The sequence below is a fragment of the Arvicanthis niloticus genome, chromosome 24, assembly GCF_011762505.2.
Source record: "Arvicanthis niloticus isolate mArvNil1 chromosome 24, mArvNil1.pat.X, whole genome shotgun sequence".
NCBI lineage: Eukaryota > Metazoa > Chordata > Mammalia > Rodentia > Muridae > Arvicanthis > Arvicanthis niloticus.
This window is the reverse complement of record NC_133432.1, coordinates 20,205,651-20,216,970: the sequence shown is the minus strand read 5'-3', so window position 1 is coordinate 20,216,970 and position 11,320 is coordinate 20,205,651. Positions and strand designations below refer to the sequence as shown.

At 43.2% G+C, this 11,320-nt stretch overlaps 1 protein-coding gene and 2 non-coding genes across 3 annotated transcripts; all 3 read right to left on the bottom strand.

Annotated features, from left to right (window-relative positions):
* Nucleotides 1-612: 612 nt before the first annotated feature.
* On the bottom strand, nucleotides 613-11,311 carry Cct6a (chaperonin containing TCP1 subunit 6A). The gene is made up of 14 exons (XM_076923016.1): nucleotides 10,977-11,311; nucleotides 10,270-10,333; nucleotides 9,377-9,511; nucleotides 8,574-8,747; nucleotides 7,929-8,032; nucleotides 7,140-7,250; nucleotides 6,774-6,933; nucleotides 6,610-6,692; nucleotides 4,234-4,330; nucleotides 3,367-3,514; nucleotides 2,694-2,827; nucleotides 1,873-1,975; nucleotides 1,304-1,376; nucleotides 613-1,222 (listed from the first exon to the last, which is right to left on the bottom strand). The coding sequence occupies exons 1-14, from the start codon at nucleotides 11,111-11,113 to the stop codon at nucleotides 1,150-1,152; spliced, it is 1,596 nt and encodes a 531-aa protein (XP_076779131.1). The 5' UTR covers nucleotides 11,114-11,311; the 3' UTR covers nucleotides 613-1,149.
* On the bottom strand, nucleotides 3,183-3,315 carry LOC143438288 (small nucleolar RNA SNORA15). Its single transcript, XR_013107230.1, has one exon. It is a non-coding gene; the product is annotated as a small nucleolar RNA SNORA15 (small nucleolar RNA).
* Nucleotides 8,875-9,009, bottom strand: LOC143438290 (small nucleolar RNA SNORA22). The gene has a single exon (XR_013107232.1). It is a non-coding gene; the product is annotated as a small nucleolar RNA SNORA22 (small nucleolar RNA).
* Nucleotides 11,312-11,320: the final 9 nt, after the last annotated feature.

Genomic DNA, 11,320 nt, shown 5'->3' with positions numbered 1-11,320 from the left:
CTGATGGTGTTGGGAACTGAACTGCCAGCCTCGGTGAACAAGTACTTCTAAATAACTGAGCCATCTCTCAACTCAGATGAACTTAACACAAAACCAGCTTTTCAAATTTTTATTTCGCTCACGGTGGAATACTGAGACAGCCCCTCTTTCTCCAGATATCAAGCACATAAAAGCGGGGCTGGTGAGATGGCTCAGTGGCTAAGAGCACTGGCAGCTCTTCCAGAGTTTGAGTTCAATTCCCAGCAACCACATGGTGGCTCACAACTATCTATAGGGAGATCTGATGCCCTCTTCAGGCAGACCGATATATTATGTAGCAGAGCACACAGACATTAAATTAAGAAAAAAAATAAAATAAAATCCAGGTGAGAAAAAACTATGAAAGGTATGATGCAGAAGAAAATAGCCTAAAAATCTCATGTTTCACCCAAGCCCTTATTCTTCAACCATCTTTCTTTCTGGCTGTTATATTTGTTTCTGCCTCTTGTGTTTCCAGGCTGTCTGGAGAGGTTGGGCTGCAGAATTCTGATCCTCCATGTACCAACTTGGCTTTATTAGCGTTTCTGAACATGTTAGCAGTTATAGTTATTTCAAGTGTGTATGATCCAGTAGTCACTCTTAAGTATTTATTAGAGACACTATGAAACCCATAAATTACCCAGATGTGTTTTACACTGGCAAGAATCTTACATGTTTAACAAGGGGTTGGTTGGATAATACATCCACAACAACAAAATTCTTTTGAGCCATGGTCTCCTGCAGCCTGAGTTGGCATAGAACTTCCTGACTCTATTTCCAAAGTGGTAGGCTTACAGGCATGCATCACCATGCCTATTTAGGAGAAAAACATACAAATTTTCAAAGAACACTTAAGGAACAAGGTAGACAACACACTTATGTAAAATTTTGTATCACTGTAACTAAAACATCTTGTTCAGTGGGTTTAAAAAGACCTGCTTTGAGTGTGTTCAGACACTCAATGCAAAAAAAAAAAAAAGTAAAATAAAATTGTACAGTATTATAATTTGAATAGGTGCCAAATGTCCTGTTCCTTTTCTCCAATCGGGAAGAGAAAATTCTTTTCCAAATCACTTGAAGCTTGGATAAAAATCACCATCCCCAATATTCTGCAGTGCTGCAGGCCGGTCTTCACCCCTTCAGAGAGGACATCCCAGCTCTCATGATCTCGTCGACCAGGAGAATGTTGGTGGCGATCACAGTACTGAGGGAGGAAAAGAGGACAGCTCAGATTTTAACCCAAACTGCTGTCTTACCAAGAGCCATCTTGTGAGTTCAAACTCACCAGGAGTGAAGCAGCTGCTTCTTCACACAGTAGTTATCCCACACACCCATCTCTGCAGCCACCATCGGCTCACCTGCAAATAACCAGAGCACCAAAGGATTTTTTTCAAGAAAAACACTGTTTTATGGACCCTACCAATTCTAAAACAGAAAACACAGGCCAACTGAGACCATTTTTTAAGACAGTTTTCTATATACAGCCCAAGACAGCATCCTGGCTGCAGCCTACAGGCTGCACCATGCCACAGTGTGGCTGACCCCCAACCACCCATCCATCAGTAACCGAGAGTCCCCCAATCACTGTTCCTATCCAGTCTGATCTCTTCTGCACAATGACTTACAGTCAAGAAAAGCTCACTGCTTACCAAATGTTTGTTGCACACTCTCTGCTGGGGACACATTGCTGCTGCACACATTTTTGGCTTCCCTCATTCACAAATATCTTCTATTGAGTTACTGACATAGGTGTTCTGTTTCCACTAGTACCAAGATGCCTCCTGTCATCCACCATCTCCTCCCCAGCTTCACCCCATATAGTTTTACCTCACAAAGGAGCTGCAGTGTTCTCACCTGTGCTCAGATCCACACCTACAAGCTGACCGGATTCTGAATGTTCAGCTTGAACTTTAACTAATGTTTCCTGAAGGTCAAAACCAGAGTTCTGCGCAAGAACCTAGAGAACAAATTTAATTCTTGAAAGATACACTGAGAATTGAGGGTTAAGCCCGAATAAACGAACAGTATTTCCAATTTTTAAAGTTTCCTAGAAACAGTCTTCTGACCATACATATGCTATAGCATACCCCTTCTTGCCCCTACCAAACACACAGGGGTGGGGCTGCATGCCTTGACTGAAGCTAGAACCATTATTCATATTCTTTTCTCAAGAACAGGCAGAGGTATAGTTGACCAACTCTCAACCCTAAGTTTTACTGAGTATCTAATATCAACCAATAACAACTGATCTAGGCAGTGGTTTGCTGGTGCCATGCAGCTGCGCAAATCTGTCCACTAAGCCTTCTTTCCTGCCACATGGTCCTTAATCTGTGTCTGGCCATAGTCTATGCTGGTTTCCTCTTTTTTCCAGTTTTCTCTCCTGTACAGCTGTAGAGATTTCCTGCATGCCTGTCGCGTAGGGTGGCTTTTCTTTTAAATTCTACCCACTCAGGGCTGAAGAAGTATTATCTTGCTATAAATACCTTGGGCTGGCATAAGATTCACTATATAGAGCAGGCTGGCTGAAATCTGCCCGCCTCTACCTCACAAATGCCAGGATTAAATGCATTTGCCACCACAACTGGCTAATTTTCTGCTGTAGGAACTAACATTTACAACTGACCATAGTAGCTACGGGCTGTCAGCAAAACTAAGATTTAAGTAAGTATTCAAACCTTGGGAATGATGAGCAGGGCGTCTGCAAACGCCTGGACTCCAAGCTGAGCCCTGCCCTTCACACTGGGCTTGTATTTAATCAGAGCTTCTGCCAGTGCCACTTCTACTGCACCCGCACCTGGGACAACACAGCCTGTGGGCAGGGGAAGGAGAAAACACTGTTACAGAGACAAAAATCTACCAACCACAAAATAAAGAGACAACAGTTTAGAACTCATTTTAAGATGAAATATTATTAGGCAATTAACTTATGAATTTGACATGCTTACGATTATACACACACCTGTTTTTTTTTTTTTTCTCGCAGTAACAGAGATGGAAGTAGAGGCCTCAGATATGTTAGGCAGGTGCTATACCTCCAGGCAATAACCCCAGCACAGACTTGCTTCTTAAGCTACAGTACAAGCAATCAATAGCAGAAAGCAAAGGGGTCCAACCTTACCACAAGCCGTAATCAGTGGCCTGGGAGTCACCAGCCATAGCCACTTATTTGTATTCACTTTTAATAATGACATACCATACAACATAGCATATCGACTGCTATCTTAAAGGAAGACTTTACTTTTGCATGGTGTCTGGCTGTGTAAATTACTGATTAAAGAACACAGTATTCAGCCATGCTTTTGTAAGCCTAGCAACAAGAACACAACTCAAATACTGTGTGGTTCTTACCATCATCAATAGCATTTTTGACAGCTCTCAAGCCATCTCTTATTGCATCCTTGATCTGAGTCAGCGTGTGCTTATTTGGTCCTTTAACCAGTAAAGTGACAGAACGGGGATTGTTACACTTCTCAATAAAGGTGAACTTCTCCTCACCCTGTGTAGAAGAGAAATTATTTTCAAAAACAGATTACCCACAGACATGATGGTGCATACCTCTAAGCCCTCCCTTAACTTGGAAGGCAGAGGCAGGTGGGTCTCTGTGAGTTACAAGGCCACATACAATAAAACCTTATCTTAACACAAACCCAACAAATACAGAAAGCATTATATTATCCAAAGAGAACCAGGAGGAGTTATGAAGAGTCAGTAGTATAATAGGAAACCACATCAACCAATTAAAGAAAAGCTGAAGGGGGGAAGCAATTCAAGATGCAAAGAAATTTAAATTAAAAATGTACATAAACATAAAAATGTATGAGAAAAGTCATTTTTAAAATGGTGAAGTCACTAATAAAGGTTGCCCATGTCCAGTGAATAATCCTCCACCCATGTTCCTACAAGTTACCTCGATTCAACTCAGTCAGTGAAAGACTCATACATGGAGTTCCAGGCCAGCCCATGCAGTATAGAGACCCTGTTTAAAAACAACCAACTGCCGGATGGTGGCGGCGCACGCCTTTAATCCCAGAACTTGGGAGGCAGAGGCAGGAGGATTTCTGAGTTCGAGGCCAGCCTGGTCTACAGAGTAAGTTCCAGGACAGCCAGGGCTATACAGAGAAACCCTGTCTCGAAAAACCAAAAAAAAAAAAAAGTTTCCTACTCAACCACTGGTAAACAAAATACTACTTGTCTTAGGAAGGAAACACTACTTACCAGTGTATACTCATAGACAAGCCCTGCATGTCCCAAACAGTCAGGATTCAGGTCATCAAAGGAATTCAGAGCTATCCCACCACAAGCAAGTGTCAGCCTGCAACAGTGAAACACATGGCGGCCAGGTTCAAGAAGACCAACAATCTTTTAGCAAGAAGATTCTCAGAACTCCATGAAAGTGTATCTTAAAGCAGCCCCCTCTGCATTCATCATAACCCAGTGGGTAAATGACCTATTAAATCTCAATTTAAACCCCCCTGCCAAGGCCATCAAAACAGCAATTCAAGCTGGGCGGTGGTGGCGCACGCCTTTAATCCCAGCACTTGGGAGGCAGAGACAGGTGGATTTCTGAGTTTGAGGCCAGCCTGGTCTACAGAGTGAGTTCCAGGTCAGCCAGGGCTACACAGAGAAACCCTGTCTTGAAAACCAAAAAAAAAAAAAAAAAAAAAAAAAAAAAAAAAAAAAAAAAAAAAAAACCAAAAAAACCAAAACCAAAAAACCAACCAACCAACCAACCAAACAAAAAAACCACACCAATTCAAAACCAGAATATGGATGGGGTTCTGTGGGAGGAATATTTCTTAGGAAGCTTCTAGTTGTTAATATCATATGTTTGGTTGACATATGTACACAGGCCAATAGCCTGCCTCTGTTCCCCAAATGGTGGTGGGACTACAGGTTTGTGTACAACATCCAACATACTATCTTCTTGATGTGGCCTCTAGACAAGAGAAATCAGGTCTCACTTATGTGGCTGGGAATGATGATGCACACCTTTCACCCCAGAGTTTAGGAGGCAGAGGCAGGTTAATCCCTGTGAACTGGAGGCCACGCTGGTTTATATAGTAGTGAGTTCAGATTGAGATCCTGTCTAAAAATAAAATGTGTAAATCTCAAAAGAATCCGAGAGCAACCCATAACCCAACCAACAGGACAACACATACACAATGGAACACCAGACAGCTTTCCTTTGATTTCATGTTACAAGTTATGTCAAGCGAGTGAAATATGCCAGACTGTTCCTCCTGGGTCCCTACACCCTCTATTCCAAAAGTGTACTTTTCACTTGAACTCCTTTCATTAAACCATTTAAAACAACGGGCAGAAGAGATGTGCAGCAGTGAGCACCTAGGACTGAGGCTCAAACCACGCTTCCCACATGTTGACTGAACATCTCGAACTCCAGTTCTAGGGGCTCTAATGCCTTAAACTGACCTCCGTGGACACACACACACAAAATACAGATGGCACATGCATCTATCCCAAGCACTCAGATGGCAGAAGTAAACATTATCCCTTTGCTTCTGAGGCCACCTGGACTGTCTTACAAGTCAAGTCATAATAAAACACGAAGTGTGGTGACAGATGATGACCAGTGAAGATCACAGTTAATGCCAATGAACTCTCCTCTGAAGTTTTTCTGGGAGCGTGGGGCCAGAGGGAGGCGGGCTTCTGCACCCCAGCAACTAGAGCTGCAGGTCATTGTGAACCATCCTTTGGGTGCTGGTAACTGAACTCAGGTGCTCTGTAAGAACAATTATGTATTTCTAGTAACAGAGCCATCTCCTCCAGGCCCCTGCACTTTAAGAATGGTTAAAATAATGGCTGACAATGGCGTTGCTTATCTGTAAGGCTGAAGATTGCCAAGCTCAGACAATACAGTGAAACGGTAAATTTGGAGACCTGTCAACACGAGTTAATCCCTGGGATCCACATGGTAGGAGACACTGTAAGCTGTCCTTGGACTTTATGTGCTGTGGTACACACAAGCCTGAATGTACACAAGTTTTTAAAGGTAGTTTTTTTTTTTATTTGCTTTTCGAGACAGGGTTTCTCTGTGTAGCCCTGGCTGTCCTGGAACTCACTCTGTAGACCAGGCTGGCCTCAAACTCAGAAATCTACCTGCCTCTGCCTCCCAAGTGCTGGGATTAAAGGTGTGTGCCACATCTGCCCGGCTAAAGGTAGGTTTTTAAATTTATAGATTGCCACAATAAAAGCAAGTATCTGTGTAATCTAGGTCATTTATTTTGAGACAGGGTTTCTCTGTGTAACATCCCTGACTGTTCTGGAATTAGCATTGTAAACTCAAACTCAAGAGACCCTCCTGCCTCTGCTCCCTAGGTGCTGGGAGCAAAGGTGTGTGCCACTGCGCCCAGCTAAAAACAGACTCTCTGCAAACCGGAGCCAGCAGTAATAGGGACAAAAGGGAACCAGAGCTGCAGGGAGCGTGTGTGAAATGATCAAAGCATATCCTATGCCTGTATAATAAAGAAGCCAATGACTCTGCTCAATTAACACATGCTAGTAAAATGAAGAACAAGCAGAAGTACAAAGTACTCCAACTTCCGTGCAAAGTACTAAGTTGGCTTCACTCACCTTTCCATGTTTCTCCTCTTGGCTCTGCGCAGAGCTACAATACCTTCTTTCGCAAGGGCATCTAAAGAAAAGGGGTCAATCCCCTGAATAAAAACAAACATTTTTCAATAGCCTTCACCTTAAAAATAAGTAAGACTAATTAATTCATAATTTTAAGGTCTTACCTTCTGATTAATAACGACAAATCCTTTATCTGAATCACCACAGACTTTCTTTTTCAGCTCTATGATTTTTTTCACTCTATCTTCAATGAATTTTCTTTCAGCCTTCACTAGCTTTTCTCTCTCTTCTGCACTCTTGTAAAAAAACCCAGAATTCACTTCTCTATTAAAAAAAAAAAAAAGAAAGAAAAGCAAAGGAGAGATTTCCATGTTACCTTAGTTTTCTATGGGGCTTGCACTAGACACATTCTAACCAAGTGCTGCACCAGTGGACTCCACACAACCCAAGCCCCCATGGTTGATTACTGTCGTCACAGCGGGGAAAATGAACGCCAACTTCCTCCCACCCTGCAGGGGCCATAAACTCACGTTTTCTCATACTCTAAGGACACATTGCATGTGAGGATGTAGGCATTTTCTACTCTTTTCTTCATATCAGGATGCCGTGCCCCGTGATCCAAAACAAGCCCTCTGATTAAGCTATAAAACAGGAAAATTTATCCCACTTCTATTAACATACACAGATGTTACACATACTAATAAAATAATTGTTACAGTGCTAATTTTCATACATATCCAGTAGTTTCTAAAGTTATGCAACAACTTTTCAGTTAACCTAAGGTCAAATGTGAAAAGGGAGTGCTCTAAGACACAAGACAGGCCACCAAACAAAGACAAGTGTGCATGTCTACAACCAGCAGGCTGTCAAACTGTGATCACTTTTACTCCTTTAAAGAAATGTTTTCAGAGCTGGAGAGATGGCTCAGAGGTTAGGAGTACTGGCCATTCTTCCAGAGGTCCTGAGTATTGAACTCCCAGCAACCACGTGGTGGCTCAGAACCACCTGTAATGGGATCTGATGCCCTCTTTTGGTATGCAGATATACATATAAAGCACTCATACATAAAATAAACCAATCTTTACAAGAATTTATTTTCAAACTACTATCTTTGAACAAAGTTTTCCGTTCTACGCACTGTAGTCAAGCACATCAATACATGTTCACACTTCAGAATCACACTGACCACAGATGCAGCATTTCCACAGTGAATGCCAGTTAGAGCAAATGCCATACTTAGTAACCTACCCAATATGCACTTCATCAGGACCAGGAGCACATCACTGGTAGGAAGCACTTCTAAGCACTCTCTTACCTACCTTGTGTCAGTTTCAGACTTGTGCTTCATCTCCATGATCTCAACCATGAACAGGTCAATGGGCTCATCTTTTTTCCTAATGGCCAAAATGGAGTCCACCACAGCCTATGAGACAACCATTAATAAATTTAATGTGCAGAGGCCGACACACTTTAGCTGTTAAGAGTATAAAAAGGCTTAAGAACATTGTGTCTAAAACCCCAGCCGGTAACACAAGCACTGTTTTATGGTGGCACAGACCTCCAATCTCAGCCCCCTTTTAAACCCACCCTATCCCTTACAACAATTTAGACTGTATTGTGAACTAGCAGATGAATTCAAGTCCCCCAAAGAAAGTATTAGAGAAGAATGTTCATCTGCCTGATTTGACTTTAACACATACCAAACTACCAGTTCCCTTAAATGTGCAGGATGAGCAGAGATACAAAACCACAGTGACTAGACTCTCTAGAACAGTGTCAATTATCCTTCCTAAGACCAGCCTGTTAACAATTCCATCTTTCCATGTTGAAGACAGATTAGATCATTACCGCACAGGGAAAACCCTAGCCCTTTCCTCTACACAGCACCCCCGTGAAGATCCTATATATGCAAAGCCTTTCCCCATGCACTGTACCACAGGCGCCCAACGATGTTTAATACACACCTCTGTTAAGACATCTGCAAGTTCAGCATGAACTTTAGTCCGCAGAGATGTCCTGGCAACATCGATGAGTGTTTCTCTGTCCATCTCTTTGCTTACTTTGACTTGTTCCAAAAACTGGAGTGCCTTTTCCTTGGCAGCTTCAAAACCTTCAGTTATTATTCTGGGATGAAGGCCCTATAATCCAAACAGTTATAAAAACCACTGCCAACACTTGCATCTTCAACTATATACTGCTAAAATTCACTAAGTCCAGTAATGTTTGAGGGACACCTTGGGCCATTCATACTTACTATAATTAAGATGGTGTGCTGATTTTCTGAATACATTTAAAAGGACACAGTACTCCTTTCAATGCAGAGGAAAAGAACAGACTTTACTCTAGCACAGAGTCAAGGCCAAGGGAACTACAAAGCACACTTGGGTGTTCACTGTGCAATCCACGAACACAGACTTGGCTTCTAACACTTTGCTGTAAGAGCCTGCTTCTCGTCTACATAATCTCAAACTAATTCACATGACTTTGAAATATTATTGAAAAAAAGGAAATCAGAGAGTAGGCTGGGTGCAGGAGCAGTACCAGGCTTATCTCTGGAAGTTTGAGGCTAGCCCGTTAAATACAAATGTGTAATCACTGACACATAACTGACTTTTTCCTCATTCATTTCAGACCAAGCTTCAGATAGGCACAGGCATGCAGATCTAAGCAACCCGACCATTCTATGGTGTGCCCTCAGCTGGCATCACATCAATTTGCACCAATAGCCCACGGAACAACATAGCACAGAAACAAGAATCATGTGTACTTCGGAAATGTAGAGGTCCGCCTGTTTCAGCAGCTCCCCAATGATGAGAACATTGGATGTAGTGCCATCGCCAGTTATGTCATCCTGGGCTGTAGCCACTTTTGCTATCAAAGAGGCTGTTGGGTGTTGAATTTGCTGTAGGTAGAAAAAGAATTATTTCAATGACTTAAAACATATAACAGGTTTCTTTTAAAGCCTTCTACTTAGACTGCATAGCGTGGCCACATTTTGCTTGGATATTCAAGTAATTCCCTTTACTGGGAATTGAACTATAGGACCTGAGAGTTCTGGTAAGGAAATGGGTAGTTGGGTCAATTAGTATGATCCCTGGGACAAAACAGCCCGGTGTGAGATGCACAGCTTCAATCCCAGCATTCAGGAGGCAGAAAGCAGGTAATCATTGTGAGTTTGAAGCCAGCCAGGGCTACACAAAAGGAAGGAGGTTTTCATTTCCTCTGCAGTTGAGTGGGAAGACAAGCGTTTACTTTAGTTTTTTCTTTCCCATTGCCCTGCTTGTGAGATCCTGGTATCTCACTATGAGTCTGCAGCTCTGCTGGCTTTGAACCCAGAGATCTGGCTGAGTACCAGGATTAAAGCTGCGTTACAAAATTTAGCTAACGTAGACATAGCAATCTTCTTTTATACAATTTTTCAAAAACCCAGACTAGAAAGTTGGAAGAAGAAAAAAAAAGAAAAAAGAAAAAAGAAAAAAAAAAAACCAACAAAACAAAACCCAAGGATCCAAACATATGTGTTTGGAGTTCCTCACCCACTAAAAGCACTTCCTATATTTCTGCTTGAAAGGCCTGGTAACTGGATGAGGAATTTTATCCACCTCAGATGAAACGGGAGGTCAAGATTTTTATTTTTAAACCTAGCACAGCAACTCTTACCATTTCGTGAAGCAGCACATTGCCATCTTTAGTAAGTTTGATGTCTCCAGCACCAGACACAAGCCTGTCAAATGGGTAGGAATTGATGAGCGAGAATGTGACTTTTTCCATTAAAAAAAAAAAAAAACGAAGAATTCCATAAAGCAGCCAAGGGGAAGTGATGTATGCCCCAACCCCTCTTGAAGTCTAGTGAATCTCTGGGAGTTCGAGACAACCCGTAACTTGTCAGTCCAGGTCCTACCTCAACTAAATACATAATGAAAAGCCTAACGAGGGAGAAAGAAGTGTAAAGGGGACAAAAGAAAGCTACTTTGACTCCAAAGCAGGCGTTATTTGAGGAACGGATACTAGAGGCGAGGACAGGGAGTAAGAGCATAGTTAAATATCAAAGCGCTATGTCTCAGTGGACTTCATTAATTTGCTAGCTAATAAGGTAACGAAAATAGATCCCCTGAAACTTGGACCTTACTCCTATATCTTAGTAAACTCGCGGCCGCGAGGCTGGGTTCAGGAGGGGTGCACACGCCATCCTCTTCCTCCAAAGGAAGTGAGTGCAACCGGCAACCCCGAAAGGCGCGAATCCGGGTGGTTTGGATGGGATGCAGCACAGACATTGTAGAAAATGCCAGCGCGAAGGCCTGAAGGCAGCGACTGGAGTTTGCGGCCATTGACCTGCCAGGCCCGCCCTCCCGCCAGCCCAGGCTTACATCTTCATGGTGCCTTTAGGCCCCAAATTGGTCCTTAGAACATCCTGCAGGCCCCGTGCCGCACTGATGTTCACCGCCAGCGCTGCCTGCGCCCGAGCCACCTCGGCCTTAGGATTAAGGGTCTTCACCGCCGCCATGGCTGGCCTAGCTCAGGGAGAGGCCGAGAACAACGTGCTCTATGCGGGTCTTCTCGAAAAGTCTTACGCATCTGGCCCGCCCTCAGCGTGCCCAAAGGGCACCTCCATTGGATTGCGGCTATCCTGGTGCCCGCTGATTGGCTCAACTCGACGCCGGTCTCTCTAGGCTCCGCCCATCACGCCCAGTTGCGACGTCATTGCGCATCC

What these genes read in the sequence shown, in the direction of transcription:
- Cct6a (XM_076923016.1), bottom strand. Translation starts at nt 11,113, where the DNA reads ATGGCGGCGGTGAAGACCCTTAATCCTAAGGCCGAGGTGGCTCGGGCG. An exon ending in TTGTCGTTATTAATCAGAAG is followed by an intron (nt 6,693 to 6,773) that starts GTAAGACCTTAA and finishes GTTTTTATTCAG; the next exon opens with GGGATTGACCCCTTTTCTTT. An exon ending in AAGAGGAGAAACATGGAAAG is followed by an intron (nt 4,331 to 6,609) that starts GTGAGTGAAGCC and finishes TCACTGTTGCAG; the next exon opens with GCTGACACTTGCTTGTGGTG.